The sequence below is a fragment of the Tinamus guttatus genome, unplaced genomic scaffold (genome assembly GCF_059628265.1).
Source record: "Tinamus guttatus ecotype Peru unplaced genomic scaffold, ASM5962826v1 Tinamus_guttatus_pri_ptg000286l, whole genome shotgun sequence".
Classification (NCBI taxonomy): domain Eukaryota; kingdom Metazoa; phylum Chordata; class Aves; order Tinamiformes; family Tinamidae; genus Tinamus; species Tinamus guttatus.
This window is the reverse complement of record NW_028288820.1, coordinates 452,265-472,860: the sequence shown is the minus strand read 5'-3', so window position 1 is coordinate 472,860 and position 20,596 is coordinate 452,265. Positions and strand designations below refer to the sequence as shown.

Genomic DNA, 20,596 nt, shown 5'->3' with positions numbered 1-20,596 from the left:
TTCATCAGTATCATAAATAAACTAACACTTTTGATGTCCCCCATAAGTTTCATCAGAGCTGAGTTCTCTTATTTTTGAATGTATTAATGTTAGGAAATTCTTGCCGTGCCATCAGTTTCTGATGCTAACTGAAGTATTCTAGTTTTGCAGTCTTTTTGCTTGTTTTGCCTTTAAAATGATTTGAACTCCTTCTTTGGCTTCCAAATGTTGGGCGCACCAAACAGCGTATTCCCATTGAGGACTGTGGGTCTTGCAATTAAATATCAGTTTTTAGCTCTTATAGGCACAACATGCATGTGCTGTGGTGGTTTAATTCTGTTTAATTCCTCTAAGAGACTAAGAGGCAACTGTGCCCTTAAGAATTCTGTGTGGATTAGTTGTTTTAAGTGTTTCTACTAGGTCTTTCTGAATAGGTCGCACAAAGTTTAAGCCTTATTTTATCAGAAGCAGGAGGAATAAAAGAGGCAGCCCTATAAACTCCTTTTTGATGGTGGTGATTCTTTCAAAAGCAAACTTGGTCTCATTGCATTGCTGATCACTGAATCACAGTGGTATTTTTCACCCAGATTAAAAAAAAAAAGACCAATTCTTTGAATGTTGACTCCTAGCTATTTAAAAAAAAAAACAGAAAACTGAAATTTTATGAGAATATTAATAAAGGGCGTATCTGCAGAGAATCTCTGTTCTATTTTGTGAGCACTTCCTATGAGAAAAAATAACACTAATTGTTAGGAAATTTGCTTTCAGACCTTCTGACTCTATCCCAAAGTTAGAGCATCTTAAAATTTTGGAGCTTAGTTGCCTTTACCCTCTTAGTGATACAACAACACAACAGCAGTATCAGGCTGCTTAACTCCTTTTCCTACAGTATTTTAAGTATTTGGAAGTTTGCAGTGTGGGTGTGTTTGTGTGTGTGTGGTTTTTTTGTTGTTGTTTTGTTTTTGGTATTTTTTTCTGAATTCACAAACTAGCTATGGAATTAACTGATATGAAATCCCTTGCTTTCTCTTATTTTGTTTGACTCTACTTCCAAGTTCTCTGTCTTTACCCATCAGACACTCATTTGAAAGCCTTAGCAAGGGAGGGCTTTAGAATGGACTGAAAGTCTTTGTTACAACATGACTTGTGGATATAACTGCTATTATATTTTACTTAGACCTTGCTCTGCTCTTGGGAAAGAGGAGCAAAATCTGGGAGCTGTTTGATACTGCTATGGTAGCTAGTGTGGGCGAGACCTTCACTTGTGTGTTATTAAGTGTGGAATGAGGGGAAGGCATCTTAGCTGTGTGCATTTCTAAGTAGATGGGCTCAATAATCTGCTACCAGATGACAGGTGTGGTGAATTCTAACACTTAACTGCTCTGTTCTCTGCTTGTTTTTGGCAGATGGATATTTCTGAAATGTAAGTAGTCTACCTGGAGTGACTCCTTAAAAAACATTCATCTGTAGGCCAGATGTTCACAGAGGCAATAAGTGTGCAGAGTTTCATGCTGACTCATTAGCTATTGCTGACTAGACAATGTTGAATTTATTATCTTACAGATACCTCCTTGGGGTACAGCATAGGAATGTGTTGAAAAGATAACCTCTGCACTAACAGTAAACAAGATCCTTGTTTGTTCCTGTGATGCTCTGGTGCAGCTTAGCTGCAGTTTGGAATCTTCATTGCAGGAGCTTGCAAGATGTTATGCCTGCCGTGGTAGCTCACAAGTTGTAGATTTGGGAAGACGTGTTTATATTCTGCATGTATTTGTGTTCTTAGTGGCAAAGGGCACCATCTGTGAGCATCAGCAATTTCTGCTTTGTTATGGAGGGCATAACGTGTGTCTCTGGGACTTTTATGCAAACAGCTGTAATGCAAGATAGATGATAAGAGTTGGACTTGTGCAAGGTCTTGTTAAGGAAGCCTTAGCAGCCCAAGTAAATGTGCTTATGTTCAAAGAACTGCTTTACTTAGCCCTTTTTGTAGTTTTATTTGAGATTTCCTTGGTAAAAGAGCAGTAGGATGTGACTGTAACACACTTTAACTCTTGAAGATATCTTTTTCTGCTCAACATAAAGATCATAAAGATACCTGAAAATAGGAAAGCTTTTTTATACTTGTGTATTTTACTGAAGTGTGTTAGGTGGCCTTGTTCTTTGCTCTTTCATCCCAAAAGTGGATGTTTGAAAGGAGGACCTGATTTAGAGATGTTTCTATATTTCTGTACTTGAGTTATGCTGATTATTTTTGAAAAAGATCTGACAGCAGAAGAACAAAGAAGTGCTTACCAGAGGACTTCCAGTAGGCAAGTGTAGATTCTACAAAAGTATATGCATACTCACAGTTTTACTAAGGCTAATGGTGTTCTTCATCTTTTGCCTATATAAATCAACAGAGTTTGAGCTGCTCATTGACTAGCTGAGCAGCCTCTGCTCTAGGCATCCAGGTGGGAACTGGCGTAACTGTCAGTGTGGCTGAGCAACGGAGATGAGCATGGAAACAGGAACAAGCTGCTGAGGGTGAATGTTGCCTCAGCTACCAGTGTTGGCAAGGAATCCTTGTAGCTGTAGCATGTATTTGCTGATGTAAAACTTATGTTAGAATTGGAGGTGATTTACAAGCATATGCCAAAGATAGGTCTGCAGGGAAAAAGTTTGGAAGAGCTTTTGAAACGGCTTTCTAGATATATCGGAAACCATCTCTTCAATGCTCTACCTTGGACCCACTGTCTGCAAGCGGGTATGTAGAAGTGTGGGCCCCATTTAGTACATGAAGACCCTACTTCATGTAGGCCAGGATTTAGAACAGCCTGAAATACTGAGCTAATAGAGCTCCTGTTGGAAATTCAGCCTTGAATAATTCACATGACTAAGCTGCAATAAAAGTTTGAAGTACAAATGTAAAACCATTGAACTGAATGAACTTTTTATTGCCCCACACTTTGGTTCTTTTTCTTCTTTAGCTATTCCAATGATTACAATTTCAATGCATCTTCAGCCTTGGAAAGACACTCCCACTAAAATCAACAATCTGCTCAGTTTTGGTTGATGATGTTTTTGACAAGACTCACTTAGCAAGTGCAGAGGTAATTCGTTATCATTTTGTTAGAGAGCATGGATGGACAGCTCTCTTTAGGGTGGCAGTTGTACATTATCTCTAGTCATTACCCTGAAACTAACTCCTGGTTTTGATTCCAGCTGTGTGTCATTTGGGTTACGGGGTTTTTTTGTATAAGTTAATGAAGAACTGTATGAACTTACGGTGCAGCTAGTGTGCCCTTCTGGCATTAACTCTTATTTATTGTAAAATTGAGTAACTTAATTCCTCTGTGAGAAGAGGGCTGTTATCTTGTGCTTGCCAGATACTAGGGATGTGCAGTTGGGAAGCTGCAGTATGCTAGCTATGCTGTGGTAAGTTAGTGTGGTAAGCATAGCCCTTTCTCTCTCCCCTTACTACTGTTCACTTCTGCAAAATCTTTAACTGACTTCTCCCTGAACCGATTTACACACAGCCCAGTGTGCTGGTTTCGGTAATGACATTAATGTGGAGTCATAAGGTCAAATATAGAAACATAGGATGTAAAACTTGTTTCTGTGGCTGTTCAGACAGTGGGATTTCCTGAAGAGCAATGGTTGGATTGTCCCTGAAAGGTCATAGCCACAGCTGTTAGCGGGACAACATAAAAGCAGCCTGTTCCTGCTGCTTTCCTGGCCACAGCCTGGAAGACTTAGGGGGATTGACCGTAGCAGTATTTTTGTTTCACTTGAACATTGTGATTCAGCTTGAGGACCATTAAATATCATCAAGGATATTTAATAGGTATTTCATCTTCAGAGTGACCAACATTTGATGTCTAGCTTTCTGCAGGATAAAGTAGTAGGATTCCTCTAACTTAAGACTCTTGCCTGCTTACTACTCTTAAGTGAACTTGCTGTTGAATATGACTTTTCATTCATTGGTAGAGATTTACCTAGGATGGCTTTGGCAGTGCAGTCCTTCCCTTGAAAAGAAAAAAAAATGTAAACATGATAGAACTCAAATTCTTTATTAGTTAAGGCATTTTTCAATTATGTTTAATTAAAAACTATTCAGTTGTAGGGTACTGGCATCTTGGTAGCACAGGTGATTAAAAGTTGAACGAAACGGCTCAGTCCTGTTTAAATACCAAGTGTTTATATACCTCAACACTTGAGGAACGCAAAATGCTTAGTGGTCTAATTGATGATTGGTAGTCTAGATAAAATCCCTTCATTTGTGTGCATTAGCATTTCCTGGACCCTGGTTATTGGTGGCTGGGGAGGACAGTGTTGCCCCAAAGCTGCTTCTGAATCCCAGCTTGGGTTTGGAGGGAAATGTAGCTTATTTGGGGTGGTGAGGCTTGTTACTGTGCAGCAGTAAGTAGTAGTAATGCTTCCTTTTTGTGCAGTATTTGGTGCTGAGTGTACCTCAAGATGTTTCTGTCTTGTGAAACACTTTATACCCATATTTCTCGCTTTGAGAAGTGGGATAGCTACAATTTAGGTGATAGGAGCATATTTTGAAGTAAGATGCTCTCAGTCTAAAATCTGTCTTTAATCTACCCTAAAGAGAGCAACTTGCTGCCAGTCTAAAGGTCACTGTTGTCTGAGAGTTCTCGCTCTTCTGCAGAGCAGAGGGATTTGGAAGAGCTCGAGCCTGTTGCTGCTGGAAGTGTCATGTTTGTCTCCTGCTGGCTGTTGTGAGGCAGCAGCTTCCACGGGCTGCTGGGGGAGCATCACTGCATCGCATCGCTCCTGCCTCGTGGCTCAGGGTAGCATCCAAGGTGGGAGACACTGTTTGAAGATGAGACTTCAATTGTGGTCTCTAACCTGCTTGCATGTGCTAATGGCTGATGTGCTCCAGAAAAAGGAGCTATGCTTTTTTCTGAACCTGTGAGTTGGTACCTTTCAGCAACATCAAGCCCTCATGAAACATGGTTGTCGCTCCATTTTCCAGCCGGGGGCCTTACAGTCGAAGTGTGCAATATATTCCACGTTCTGCTCGTGGGAGTTCGTGAGGCTCTCGGAATATGTGCAGTAATCACAGCACACCTAAGCTCATCAGTCTTACAGGAAGCCTTGTGTTTTCCCCGTGCACCAGACGAAGCTGGCTGTTATCCAGAATCCTTCCCCTGATAGTCCCTTCTACTCCTGTACTGTCATGGTAACTTTTGTGAGATGCAATCGTTTATAAGATTAAATATGTAGTCCCTGATCCGTGAAGGAGTTTGGGCATTTGTCCCCCTTTCAAAACAATGGGATTTGGCTGCCTACATGTTTTGTATTGCTAGTTATTGGGTATACTTATATTTTAAGCTTAATTTATTAATTTTTAGAAATTGCTTTAAAGATGTCTTGTGATACTTATCTTTGAGGAGCTGAGATGCCTTTGTAACTGGAGCTTCAGAATGTTATACAAGACTGTTTCAAAGACCTTTTGTATCAAACATGCTGCGTTTGAAGGGTTTCAGTCTTGTCAATCACGCTGAGTGTACAGTCCTAGACACAGGTTAATGAAACTGGGGGAAAGGCACTGTCAGGTCAGCAGGCATGCAAAGGCTATTCCTTCTGTAGTCAAATTTAGGGAGGAATGCCAGGTATAGGCTAGATAACTTGTAAGATGCTAGTCTGTGTTGCTGAATGAAATGGGGGGAAGGGGGCTGTCTATATTTTTGCCTTTTTTGTGGTGGTGTTTTGTTGCGTTGTTTGAATCATGTGCTGGTTATAGCATGTGCTGGAGGGATTTTGACATCCAGGTTTGCTATTAATTCAAACAGTTCTGTTAAGGAAAAAGATACATTTCTTACAGAAAAGAAATGGTGTCAGTTAACAGACTGACATATGCCATCAAGAGTAACTAACTACTTTCTTTGTTTCTTTCTAGGAAATACCAAAATAAAGCAGATGTTGTGTCCTGTACTGTTATCTCAAGGTTTTCCAAGTCATTCTGTTACGTGCTTCTTGGCAGCAGGAATGTAAACTAATTTTTGAGCACTGAACTAAAACCTTAACGGGGTTGTGGCTGCAGGTAAGAACAAATTTTCCTTCTTAAAAAACTATGGGTTACTGTAATCACTTGGATTTTGACTGTGTTATAATCACATATTTGTATGTGACATTTTAACATAAGTGTAAAAATAGATTGGTAAAGCATGTGTATTGTTTAAATGCATTTGAATCTTGCATAATCTTGTTTGTTGTACAGGGGAAATGTGATTTGAAGTGTAGCTACTCTCTCTTTAGGAGAAAAAAATATATATTTTTTTAAAACTCAAGTGTGTGCTGACCCAAATTTTGAGGAAGGTATTTTTTCCAGCAAAGGAGTGTTTGGTGTCAGTCAGTAAAAGTCTTGAAGCTTTTTGACAGCATGTGCTGAGATCAGCTTACTGTCTGCGTGCATGGCGCACTGCCCCTCAAGGTTTGTACTTCCCTAAAAGAGCTACTAGCAGCAATACTGCTGAAGTTACCTTTTAAAATCAGTAACAGGAAATCTCTTAATAGTTGCTGCAAGTCTACTGTAGCTTCAACTTCTGAATGACCTTTTTGGGTGGTAGTGGGGGAAGGTTGGCACCTTTTTCAAAGTTGCTGCAACTTTCAGCTGCTTGTTTTGTGTCTTAACAGTTAAAAACTGACAAATTTGATGTTACAAAACTAAATGCTAAATTTCAACAAAAAGGAAAAAATGTGCAGATTTTTAGCACCCCACATACAGTTGGGAACTCGCCTCCTGCTACTGGATGACTTTTATCTACTTCACTTCATTTTGCCCAATAAAGTTAAAACACAAAACAAGCAGCTGAATTATAAAAAACAAAATCCTTTCCCTTCTACCCCAAATACTTATTAAAGGCTGCATGCTTAGTTTTTTATGTTTCTGAACCATTTACTCCCTGTCTTCAAATGAGGAGTATGTCTTTTGGAGAGAATTTGTGAAATCACTCAATTGTGTACATTGAATCAGCAGAATTGTGATATGTGTTTTAGTCTTAATTTTGTGTTTTGCTCTCTCTGAGGGTTCGATTTGTTTGCTTTAGCCCATAGTTGTTAGGGGTGGGACTAGAGTCTAATTTTTATTACTCCACTTGATGTCAATATTCCATTCTTAGGTGGGATGTTATACAGGTCAGTAACAAGTATCCATGAAAATTTCCTTAAAGTTGAGAAGCCTAAGGAAAGAATTTGTCCAAAATATTTCAGGCTAATGAAAGAAATTAATTCAACTACAATATGAATTGTGTACTGTTTAAAGACTGTTTATTTGTTTATTTATTTATTTTTACAAAAAGCTTAGGTACTGTTTCTTTAAGTACTGGTCAAACTGGCTGTTGATAGTTAAATCGGTGATTGAAAAGGGGGTAGAGGGATGAATTAAACTTAACTTCCCCAAATGGACAATCTTCTTATTGAGCTTAGAGCAGGAAAAATGAATTGTCTTAGAAATAACTATACATTTTAGGGAGAGATTGTTTTTGTATTAGGTTAATGCTTTCTGATATCCAAATTCTCTAAGTGTATCTGTTTCAAATAGCCAGGTAAAGAAATGAGAGCATGACTGTTGCCTGCAGGGAGTGTGAGCAGATACAAAGAAAATGAATTGCAGTCAATACTGTGTGTGTATAAATCTTCATAGCAGACTTTCCACATGGGCAATGCAATCGTATGGCTGGTTTTCCTTGTGGAGTCCATAAGGACAAGAAGTGACTGCAGGCTTGATAAATCAGTTATTAGCACTTAACACTTAACTAAGCAGACCTACTGAATCAAGCGCAAACTCCTACTTGAGGAACGTGGCGCAAGGGCACGAATACTGACTCCTGCCCAGCTAGCTCGGCCTTATAAGCTGTAGCCTTTGCTCTGATCCTGTGCAGTTGCTGTGATTCTGGCACCATGAAGGTGCCAGAATACTTTAGAATATTTCCCACTAAGTGGCATCTGCTTTCATCATCTTCAGTAAAGTTCTCGCTGTAGTGTGCATGTGACCTAAGAGCAGCTGGAAGTTAGTAGTCACAAACACAGAATGATGTGCTAGCATAAGCATTACACCTCTGTCTAAGTATCTACACAACCACAACACTAAGTGAATTGGGCTTCTGTAGCTTGTCTAGGGGGTAAGCACATGTCCTGATAATGGTTTGGTGGCTGTAAAATGCTTCGACTGGAGTGGTGATATCTTGCTATTTGCTGTGGCTGCAAAGCTAGATTCAGAGCTCCCTTTGCAATTTTCTATGGGTTTAATGCTGTGTGTCTGAGCTGATCCCTGACTGGAGTACTGGGTCCAGCTCTGGGCTCCCCAGTGTGAGTCAGACATCGATTTACTGGAATAGTCCATCAAATGGCCCCAGAGCTGCTTGCACCTCTCGTGTGAAGAGAGGCTGAGAGGTGGGACTCTTCAGCCTGGAGAAAAGAAGGCTTGAGCTGAGGAGGGATTTTAACCTGTGCATAGAGATCTGATGGGAGAGAGTAAAGAGGATGGAGGCAGGTTCTTAGTGATGCCTATTTACAGGACAAGAGGCCAGTGATGCACCTGAAACACAGGAAGTACTGTCTGGATATAAGGAAAAATTTTATCTTTTATTCTATCTATTCTATTCTATCTATTCTATTAATTCTATCTTTATTGTGAGGGTGACTGAGCGCCAGAACACATTTCCTGGAGAGGTCGCAGTGTCTTCATCCTTGGAGATGATCAAAAACTGTCTGGATGCTGCCCTGGGCAACGTGTTGTAGGTGACCCTGGTTGAGGGGGGGGTGGATTGGACTAGATCATCTCCAAGGCTCCCTTCCAGCCCCAAGCATTGGGTGACTCAGGAAAAAAAAATCCCAAGTGGTCTGCAAGCAGATGTTCAGAGCTTGCTTAATCTGTTTTTGCTTACCAAATTAGCCTGTAGTCACTTAATGTAATTCTGTATTTATTTACAATGCACTCATTCTGTATTGTGAATATTGAGGGATGTCATGGATATCTTTTATGAATGCCGAAACTGGTATGTATGTATACATGTATAGCATGTGTAGTGTGTGTATGCATACATACAGAGGAGCTTTTTACTTTAAATCAAAGCCAAAGTCTAAACTCTCTACTTAAGCCTGAAAAGCTATTTTCTTCCCTTTCAGTAAACTTGGAAATTGTTTTCTACAGATACTTTCACCATTTATTTGTTGCTTAGATCTTCAGTATCTAGCACAGTATTTTCTCTTTGGAAACATCATTTTTTATAGCAGGAGGACATGTGTTTTGTAACAGGAAACTGGCACTGCTGCTTTCCACAACACTGACTTATTAAAAGTGATTGGCCTGTTGAGTGAATCCTTCCAAGGAGAAGACACTTGGCAGTACACTTTAGACCTGAGCGTAAAAGATTCATGTTGGACAATTCTGATTACGTGGAAAGATTCTCTGTTAGGGTTCTCAGCCATCAAGGTGTTAGTGTGGCTGTAATGCTGCCCTTGAAAATGAGAAGTGATCTGGAAGTTACTTAATGGTGTCTACTGTGACTTTCACCTAGCTTTTAGATGTTATAATTTAAGGTTTTTTGCCTTATTTAGGATGGCCAGCAAGTATTATTTCTGTTCCTTAAATTTGAATCTAAAGAGAAAAGAGCATGTTTTAATTTAACATAATTGCCTGTTTCTTCTTTATAATACAGTGGAAAGTAAGCTCATTAGGGATATTCTTTAACTGAGTAAGAATTCTGTTTATCACCTTGTAAGCAGCAGTTGGAGAAAAACTCCCTTCGGATTTTCTGTTCAGAAAAAACAAAACAGCAAACTTAGCTGATAATGCAAAAAATTTTGAGCGTGCAGCTACTGGGAAAACTATCTCTGGTACTGATCCTGAATTTTGCTTAAGTGTCAAATGAGGAGGATGAGAATTTAATGAAATGAATGTATAGACTATCAGCTTATATTTGCTTAGAACAATATTTAGTGGGCTTTTGGTCTTTGTACTTGCACACCTCAAAAGAGTAAAAGACTCTGATTTTCTAGGTCTAATCATTGCCTTTTTTTCCTTTGTATAAGAAAGGCAATACCTCATTTTTGTATGAGGTATGAAACATTAAGGAGGCACGATATTAGGACTTAACTAAGATTTAAGTTAATTTCTTGGGCCGAAGAGGAATGTCTGCTTTTGTAATAGACTCACAGACCCGCACTGGCCTGGAAATGGTTTAGCTGTTGATGTAAAACTAAAGATGAAGTCTATACAGTAGAGTGGTAGCTAGAGCTACTGCTCACATTCAGTTTCCTGACCAGTATTTTCTTCCCCTAACAGCCTTCCAGCAGTTACCGCTAATGATTATTGGCGCTTCACAAGTAATACAACAAGTGATTTTTTTTTTCTTTCTTTTGGGAAATCTTCTGGAAGAGAATTCTTGATTTCCATCCTTAGTCTGAATAATATATACAGCTTTAGAGAATATTCTCTGCAGTACAGATTAGAGTTCAGGTTAGTTTACTACTGCTCTGTTCTCAAGGAAGCTTGAGTAATTACTGTGGACACAATCTTTGATTTCTGATGTTTCAGCTAATCATCTCATGTAAGATAAACATATTTCCAAGAAGGGTTTGAAATTGTCTTCTTAAACTTATGTATCGCATAATTGTATTTTCTAAGAATTCAGAGTTTTGGAAATTCTTCGTGGCTGAAGGGATGCTGAACTGCAAAGTTTACATGTATTATTGGGGGTAAAAAGAAAAAAAAAAAAAAAAAAAGATGACTGACTAGCTGAAAGTGGGTCCGTCTACCTGTTTTTCTACTGGACGCATTTTCTCTCAAGACTGAACATTGTACTGCACAGAGATTTAGAGTTTATTGTCTTCAAGTCTGTCCAGAAATGGTGAGAGGTGCTTGAATGTTGAGGAGGAAGCATAATGAAGTCTTCATTAAGAACCTGTACAGTGGAGTAGAATTCACCCTTGGAACTTCTGATACCCTGTTGGAAGGAGTGGCTGATAAGACAGATCAGAAGAAATGGGTTGATGTAACTCAAAGTTCAAGCAAGTGTTGTGCTTGGAACAGAATAAGCTCATACCTCAGTACAGGTTGGATGATTATTGTGTAGAAAAAACTTTGTGGGGACTAGGAAAAGTGGCCCTGGTTGACAACTGGTTACTATGAGACAGCAGTGTGTCTCTGATTATGAAGCCTGGTAGGAAGTTGGCCTTCATCCAGAAAAAAATGTACCCAGTGTGTTGAAGAAATGATTATTCCCCTGTATTTGAGACTGATGAGCCTGGAATATGGTGTGCACTTTTGGGCCCCCTAGTACTTACGTAGAGATCTAGTCACTGTCTTCAGCTGTCTAGTGCAAATGTAGTGTGAACATGGGGCTCTGCTCTTCTTCGAGGTGTGTAGCAATAGGGTAAGAGGCAAAGGATGGAGTTTGTTGCACTGAGAGGAGTAGTGTTTACACCATGAAAGTGACCAAACACTGCAGCAGGTTATTCAGAGGCTATGAGTGTCCTTGGAGATGTTCAAAACTTGACTGGACAAGGACCTTCATAGCCAGAGTTATTTTAGAAGGTGGATCTAATACTGTTTGAGCTTGGAGCAGGGAATTGGACTAGATGAGTTCTAGAGGTCTCTTCTGAGATTCTCTACCTCAGCACTTGTGGCCTGGCTTAAATGCTACCAAGGTGCCATTTTGGAGATTGCTTTGCACCTAGCCCTAACATGTTTAAAATTAGAGATATAAACACTACATTAGAACAAAGATAGGCTTTGGCCTTCCGTGTAATTTTTGTGAGTTGCAGTTTGGATTTAGCCTAAGAGATTTGAAAGAACAGCTAGTCTGTGACAGAAGTAGGTGCAAGTCCTAGGTTACTGCTTTAGTGAACCAATTTTCTCTTTGTGGCCTTTCGTGTTGGAGAAAGTGTGTTGTAAAAGAGCTGATTAGCAAAAACGCTTCACTAAAAAAAGCAATTGTGACAGGACAAGTATGTATTATTTCTCTTTTCTTCTTGTAAATGTCCTTTGATTTACTTTAAAATGTCTATATTCTTTTGTAGGACCACCAGAGATTGATTTCCCATCTTACTATTTTGTAGCTGTTCGTAAGTCAATTCCTGTATCCTTTATGAAGGATTTGTAATATTGAATAGGGATATTAAGAATATAAACTTGAATAACATGAAGTTTTCTTTTTTTCCTTGTTTCTGACTTTTTTCAGAATGTCAAGAAAGGGGGCTGTATATGAAATAGCTAAAACGAAGATTAGCAACTCCCTGAACTTGTTAAAGGGGGATGTGTGTGTGTATGTGTATATATGCAGTTATTGAGTTGCCATAATGCTCAATATTGAGGTCACAGACTTTTGTTAACAATTGAATTTTGATCTACATTTTGGTTCGTATGGCTCCTTAGACACTTTCGACTTCTAAAAACATATTTAATTCAATGACAGGAGCCTTGAACAGTCAGAAAAGTTGCGGAATTTCTTCCAATTGTCATCTTGGTAGCATTGCAGTGCTGTTGCATTTACTGTTGAGAATTTTGTTGTGTGCTTTTAGAGTAGCTTCATACTTGTACAGTTTGAATTGCTATTAGATGATTTAGAACTGCTTCATGAATCTCTTACTGATGTTAATTGAATTATTAAATGGTATGAAACTTATTCATGTCTTGGCCATGAAATGCAATGGTGGAAACGCTTCCTTCTGATGGTCTGTGACACTGGCTTGCTTTGCTTTTTATGATAGTATTTGACATGGAAATTTCAAGCAAAATTCGATCTTTAGAGAAAATGTCTTGAGAGTGTTTTGGCTGGGCATCTTGCTGGGTAGCAAATACCCCATTTAAGCTGAATATGTTATATCCATTGACTAGCATTTTTGCAAATCACATAAGGAAAGAAAAAGTGATGCAAACACTTGAGTGGAACACAACATATTACTTTGCTTGTAAATCAGAAATAGTGTGAAGCTTACAGTGTATAGCATAATGTGTAGTCATTTTCATCTTCCATATGCCAGAAAATATAATTAGAGGCAAATCGATAGTGACTATGGAGATTAAACAAAAGATGGTTGTGTTTCTTGCATGGATTTTTTGATAGTATAAAATTGAAGTAAGAGAGGGAAGCTTAGGTTAGAGAGTAGGTGTTTGAAAGGCCTTAATGACTTCTAAAGTTGCTAAAAGGACTGAAAATATTTTGAGAACAGATTTCCTGCAGGTTTGAAGTAATTCTGTAACTTATTTTCTTACTATATATATGTCAGTTATCAGGGTGCTGGGACGATACTTTTGGTTTTGCTTTGTAAAATACCTTTTCTGAGTCTTAATTTCATGTCTATGTGAAGGAAAAACAAATTTAGAACAAGCTTTAAAGCGTGTCTTCATAATAACTTGCTTTTACTGTCAGTCCTGCTATGGAAGCTGTGCGCTTTGCAAATTAAGTGCAACCATAGCAGAGCACACGACGCTTCACATGCTTTCTTGAGGGTCACAATTTCTTTACTTTTTTAATGGCTTAATGCACAAACTTACTAAGCACAAGGTTTATAGTGTCATGTGAGACTTCTTGATATATGTAATCAGAAAACGTGTAGTCAATAAAAACTCTGTTCCCTATAGTAACATAGCAACTAAGTAGTGCAACAGATTTTCAGTGGTCTCTTCAAAGACTTTTGATGGCAAAAGCATTGAGTGCATGTGCAGTGTGTGTGGTAGTATGATCCTGGTATCACTAACTGATGCCCCCATGAGGTTGTTACTTTATCTTAGTAACCCACACCAGCAGAAATACTTAGGGTAAAACGCTTCCTACGGAGAGCTTGCTAGGAAGCATTACGGGTGGTCTTCTGGTGATCTAGTGTGATGCTGCTGGCTTTAGGCTGGGGCCTTGGTTGCTGGCCGTGAGTGCCTGGGGTGGCGGGGGGTTTGCCCTCCGGGTGTGTTGCGTGTCTGGCTGCCCTCGTGGGAAGTGAGGCTCAGCACCACTGAGTAGCTGCCGTTTCGGCGTCCAAGGCTTGGAGTTAAATTTCCTGCTCGGTCTCTTATGTTGGTATTTATATATGAGAGTATTTGTGGCTGTAACCTTCTCCCTGTGAGATGGTCCATTAGATGTACTTGATTTTAGGCATTATGGTTTAAAATAGACCTCAAATGGACCTACGTGAGCTTTTTTTGCTGGGCTGCCGAAATTTGCCATTTCCTTTCTGGGAGGCAGTAAGGCTCCATCAGAGCAGGAGGAGGTATTTGCAGAAGTAACTGTGCGGGGCTCTTAATTTATCAGGTTTGCTTCCAGTTCTGTGCCAGACATGTACTGTGTCAACTAGAGCAGGCAGAGCCTACAGCTGGTGAATCCTTTAAATACTTTCTGCCTAAGTACTAGGAGCCTCTTCGTGCTTTTATATTAAGCCATTTTATGCACATCTTAGTTTTACAGAACATCATCTATATATTTCAGGGTTGATTTTGATTAGTAGACTAGAATATTAGGCTGAAAGTAACCTCCAGAGTTCAGGTAACTTGCCCTCAGAGGCAGCAGAATACAAGTGAGCTTAGTTGGCTCTTAGAAAAGTGTAACCATTCTTGAATGAAAAATTTCACTATTTTTCTAGGAGACTTTGTGGCTTACTCCTTCGTAATGAAACAAGCAGCTTCTTACTGTATCTGCTTCAGTAAAAGCAGGGAGACAGTTGATTGACAAGTTCAATAAAATAAAACATTATTACATGTGACAATTACAACAACCCTGATTTTTTTGCTGGATTTTTTTAGCCTTTACTGTACTGTGACAATGACTTCAACCTTTTTGTAACCTTTTTTCTATACTTTTTGCTGCTTGCGTCTTTCCTGTTTGTCTACAACTTTCTGAAGTGTGTATTTTTCCTTTGCTCGAAGTTTCTATATGTTGATTTAGCACCGGGCTATTGTTTCTTCCCTGCTAATGAGACATAAATATATGCAGAATAAATGTTTTCTTATACTTCCATGGGATATATAGAATATTTTGCTTGCAATCCAGAAAATAAAAGTAATTTTTTGTTGAATGTTTTTTTTTCTTGCCCCACTAGGGTTGATTGAAGGTCTGTGTGTGGTGTGTTTTTCATCGTTGTTTATTTTGAATCTGATTTAAAAAAAAAAAAAAAGTAATATTAGACTAAAGAGTAAACTGGAAAAGTCTTGCTGCAGCATTTGAGGAAGTTTTGCATAAGTCTATTGAAATGTTAAACACATTCTGTTCCAAAGAAGTACTATCAGTGAGCAAAACCCTAAGATCTGCCACATGGTGTGGATCTTCAGCACTTCATGGAGTTCTCTGTGTTAGGTAATGAGAAGTTTGGATTATCTGCAAGAAAGTCTTTATGGTACCACAGCAATGAGGTGCAAAACAAACAAAAACCCACAAAAACTCCTCTTTTCATCACCGCATTGATACGGGAGGTGACAAGAAATAGCACAAAATAAGTTATGAGTGTTGAAAATGTGTTCAGAAGTGCTGAGTGGAGCGAGCAAGATACTTAACCTTTTTTGCTGACCTGGTAACAAAACAGGTCGGAGTTATCCTGACTTCTCAAGTGCTCATGCATGTGAGGCTGAGGGACCACTCAGGATCTGGCATGACATTTTTTTAAATTCAAATTTCAAAATAGTAAAAGTACTATTGTTTCCCAACCAGGCTCTGTGGATTTTATGGGACAGTCTTTATCAGCATAATCACAGCTTGTGGTGTCTTGAGTTTCCAAATTCATCTAAGTGCCCTGGCATCTCTGGATTAAAGACTGTATTTCCTACCAGCTTTGCAGGGTGAAAGGTGATTTTTCAGGCCCAGATAGGGTAACCTACCAGTCTACAATATAAGAGGGGAAGTTAAAGGTCATTTCAAGTTTGAACATGGATCATTCCTGCAAGATAATCTCTTTTGAATTAGGTCTTCTCAAAGGTAAAACACTTCTGATTTTCTGTGAATTGTTTTCTTTTACTTAGACAAAGTGTTGCTTATAATTTAAACTTGAACCTAAAATTACATGCAAACATATGAATGTCTTCTGGCAAAGTTAAAAATACAAGCTTTAAATTACCTTCTTGTCCCTTTGTAAAAAGAGAAATTTGTGATAAGTTTCATGGGTCAAAGTGAGATTTTCCTAGAATTTCTGTGGAAAGACTGTTCTCCTTTGGCAGATGGTCTTCCTTCCTCTGTCAAAACTGCCACACTTTACAGGGTTACAGAAGTGAAGTGACACAGTGCATGAAAAGATGAGGCCAGTCAGTACTTACGGAGTACTAGCTTTGCTTCGTACCACAATGAAACTAGGAAAAGGCTAGGATTAATATGGATGTTCTGCCCGCCTGGATGCAATCCTAGAGCCATGTGCACGCTGCATGTGCAGGGGGGCTGGACTGGATGATTCCTAAAGGTCCCTGCAAACTTTAGTGATTCTATGATTCCAGCATGGGTATGTTTCTGCAGGGAATGACAAAATAGGTCTGTAGAGAACTGCTTCTTCATAGACAGCACTTTTTTGTGTGCTGTAGGCTGGAAATAGTGTGTGTGTGTGTGTGTGTTTTTTGTTTTGTTTTTTTTAAGTGTCTTTAGAATCACATTTTATTGATGCCATTTAATTACTTTTCCCACTTCTAATTGACTTACACAAATATATTCTCATTCTTTATAACATGTATTATAAGGAAAAAACACAAGGAAAGGGGAACAGAACTGCAACAGTGCTGAGCAAGCTTATGGAATGGTAGGCTTATTTAAAAAAAAAAAAAAAAAAGCTTTTTCTTTTCTGTTTTCCAGATTCAATATTGCATAACCATGGGTGCATTTTTGGATAAACCAAAAACTGAAAAACATAATGCTCATGGTGCAGGGAACGGCTTGCGTTATGGCCTCAGCAGCATGCAGGGATGGAGAGTGGAAATGGAAGATGCTCACACAGCTGTTGTAGGTATTCCCCATGGCTTAGAAAACTGGTCTTTTTTTGCTGTCTACGACGGTCATGCGGGATCTCGTGTTGCAAATTACTGCTCAACGCACTTACTAGAACACATCACTAACAATGAAGACTTTAGGGCGACGGAAAAACCCGGATCTGCTCTTGAGCCTTCAGTGGAGAACGTCAAGAGTGGAATCAGAACTGGCTTTTTGAAAATTGATGAGTATATGCGCAATTTCTCAGACCTCAGAAATGGGATGGACAGAAGTGGCTCAACAGCAGTGGGAGTTCTGATTTCTCCTGAGCATATGTACTTTATCAATTGTGGTGATTCACGTGCTGTTCTCTATAGGAATGGACAAGTCTGTTTCTCAACACAGGATCACAAACCTTGCAACCCAAGGGAGAAAGAGCGAATCCAGAACGCAGGAGGCAGTGTAATGATTCAGCGTGTAAATGGTTCACTGGCAGTTTCTCGAGCTTTGGGGGACTATGACTACAAATGTGTTGATGGCAAAGGCCCTACAGAACAACTTGTTTCTCCAGAGCCTGAGGTTTGTGAAATCTTAAGGGCAGAAGAAGATGAATTTATCATCTTGGCTTGTGATGGAATCTGGGATGTAATGAGCAATGAAGAGCTCTGTGAATTTGTTAAGTCTAGACTTGAAGTATCAGATGACCTGGAAAAAGTGTGCAATTGGGTAGTGGACACTTGTTTACATAAGGTATGTATTTGTTTTCCCCCAATTAATGTTTGAAAACTACTTTCACAGTAGTTTTGATGGGTACACCCTCGGCAGCAGTTTGTGCCCTTCTCTATCCCTTCTCTCTTTTCCTTCCCTCATGCTTTTGTAGCCTTTCAGCTGTATCTTTGCAAAACAATAAACTGTATCACATCTTATTGGGGCTGGAGAGGTAACAGCAATTACCGAAATAAAGTATTAATATTTTCTCAAACTTGCAAATGTTCTGTTTCGTTTCCAGACAAATAAACTAGGCTGTTTGGGTTTCTTTTTTTGTTGTTGTTGTTTTGCACTGGGTGGTATTGGCATCCTTTATGTGAAACCTGTGCTTGCACCATCTCATCTTCCAGACATGATTTGTCTGTTACCTGAAGTGGTATCCTCAGTGTCTTGTACTAGCTCAGGTGCAGAAGCACGAAGGCTGCCTCTGAGCTTGTTTGCACCTGCCCTAACTAAGTTGATTTGGAGCAAGGGCAGGTTGCTCTGCACCTGTTTCAGAGACATACCCTTTGCAGCATTTCCTGAAAAATGCAACTCCTAATTGTGCCAATAAACTGCCTTCATTATGACAAAGACTGAAGAAGCTGTTTTGGAAAAGTATTAATATTTAGAATTTTAACTCTGAAGCGTAACATCCCCACTACCCACCACCACAACTAACAAGGGTTGTCTTTCAACCTCTACTCTAGCTTGATCAGTTTAAATGCTTTTCTGACCGAGCAACCGACCAGCCTTGTTAAGGGGTTGTGCTCTAGTAGGCGTTCAGTAAAGCTGAGCCCTGACCTTGGGTTTGCTTTCTCAAGATCAGGCCCTGGACTTGCGCAGTGGATGACAGGATGATAATGTTGTACCACCTGCTATTTATTCTGTGTAAAGCAGGCATCCCCATAGGTTTGCTATGGAAGAAAACTGAGAAGAAATTCTAAGTACTTTTGATGGTACTTATTCTTCCAACATCCATTTCTTCAAGTGGATGAATTATGGTGGATGGTGAGAACTCTCCAGTAGGTCAATTTTACACAGAAATGACATGCAATGCCTAATGACCCTTAAATTTTGGGGTCAGCTTGGTTAAGGCTATATTTACGTAATGATTATCGTAAAATTTTCAAACTTAGTGCAAGAGCAGAAACTTTCACAGAACTTTTCTTTACCCACACCAATTCTTAATTTCCAACTAATAATGTAGCCTTGCTACTAAACTCGTATTCTATGACCCTTCAAAGTGAAGTCAAGAGCATCCACTGGATTTCTTTGTAGGAGAGTCAGACAGTAGGGACAAGAGCACTGTTTTTATTTTCTTCAAATTCAGAAATGGATTATAGTTTTGCAACTAAACGTGGGCAGAATAGTACTGGAGTTTACTAGTAGAGCATCTGCCTTTTAATTAATAGCAGGGAAAAAAAAACATGCTGTTGTTGTTAAGCATGTGCTAGTCTGTAAGGTCAGTCTTTACCATGCTAATTAATTTGTATTTTGCAACTTTCATCAAGGTTCTAGGTATTACTCAAGTACTATCTGATGAGCAGACTTGTAATGATATGTAATGTTTTTAAATTGAAATAGATAGTAGATCGTGGTAGCTATTCTAGTCATCTAGAATATTCTGCATTTCATTTTGCAACATTAATTGTTTTTTAACTAGGCTCAAGGTGACAGTAAATGACTCCTTAATTTATGACTGTTTTTTCATGTTATTTTTAAACAATTGACATATAATAAGTTCATTAAATATGTTTAAACTTTAAAATAAGAATACTTAGCTGGTGGTTAGTAGTTGTTTTACTTGGTTGAAATTAACATTATAAATAAGAGGTTCTTATCATAATACAGTTTTATAGTTAAGTTTCTTTTTCCCAAGTAAATTGGTAGTACTGTGTTTGGTACAAGTGGAAGTATGATTGATAGCAAGGATAGAAAAGGAGAAATAAGTCTGAAGATACTAATTCTTCTTTTTTCTTTGTTGTATAGGGGAGTCGTGATAACATGAGTATTGTACTAGTTTGTTTTTCAAATGCTCCTAAGGTCTCAGAAGAGGCAGTGAAAAAAGATGCCGAGTTGGATAAGCACTTGGAATCACGGGTTGAAGGTAAGAAATCTGTTTTGTTCATGAGAAATGCTGTTGTCATCTTCTGTCCGTGAAAACAAAAACCCTGGAAAACATCAATGCTTTTTATGCTGGATCAAATTCAAGCGTGATTGCAACTCTGAGTTTTGATGCATTAGCCATGTGATCAGTTTATCTTCATATACTACAAGCTTTTTTAATGTGAACTTTGGGCTAGTATTTCTGTCTTAACAAGATAAAGTGCAACCACTGACCTTGAAGGGCGTAGATATCAGCTAATGAAGTTGTGATACTGCTAAAGTCTTACTTACAAAGTACAGTTAGAAGGGAAGTTTGTGGTACTAATTATTCCCTTGTTTTTATGAAAGTTTTTAACAAACAAAAAAAACTCTTTCAGTTCTGCATGAAGATGCAATTTATCATCCAAATGTTATCTAAACATTCAACACGGCTTTGAGCTGTTTTACCACTGGGGCATCCTTAAAATAAACTTTTGCTTAAGAAAAATAAATAAATGATGAAAGTGCACATGAGTGCAAATATCCTTTCAATTTCTGAATGCATGCTAAGTATAAATGTTATGTGTATGAAAATATCATGCAGAATTTTTGTGGATGACTAAACTTAATTCCTAACTGTTCCGTTTAGTCACTGATTTTTATGACTTTTCATAGTTGCATTCCCAAGTTTGAATGCAACTTCTTTCCTTCAGCAGAAGCAGTAGAAAGAAAGGTAGCGTAGCTGGCAGGTTTGCTCATTTATATTTATTCCTGTTCTGTAGTATTCTTAATGTCTGAAAAAGTGATGTTTGAAGCAGATGGTCAGAATTCCTTCTGGTTTCAAAACGTCTATCGCTCATGAAGGCTGTTCTGAGGACTGACAAGGCATTGATACGTAATGG

The 20,596-nt window shown here is 38.8% G+C and overlaps 1 protein-coding gene across 1 annotated transcript in view; it reads left to right on the top strand.

The window, feature by feature from the left end:
- The window catches only part of PPM1B (protein phosphatase, Mg2+/Mn2+ dependent 1B), a 60,250-nt gene that overhangs the window by 19,882 nt on the left and 19,772 nt on the right, over window positions 1-20,596 (top strand). The window contains exons 2-4 of the mRNA XM_088527411.1: window positions 5,885-6,028; window positions 16,746-17,609; window positions 19,599-19,716. Coding sequence (XP_088383537.1) covers window positions 16,764-17,609; window positions 19,599-19,716 — 964 coding nt within the window. The 5' untranslated portion in view covers window positions 5,885-6,028; window positions 16,746-16,763. The remainder of the gene's footprint in view (window positions 1-5,884; window positions 6,029-16,745; window positions 17,610-19,598; window positions 19,717-20,596) is intronic.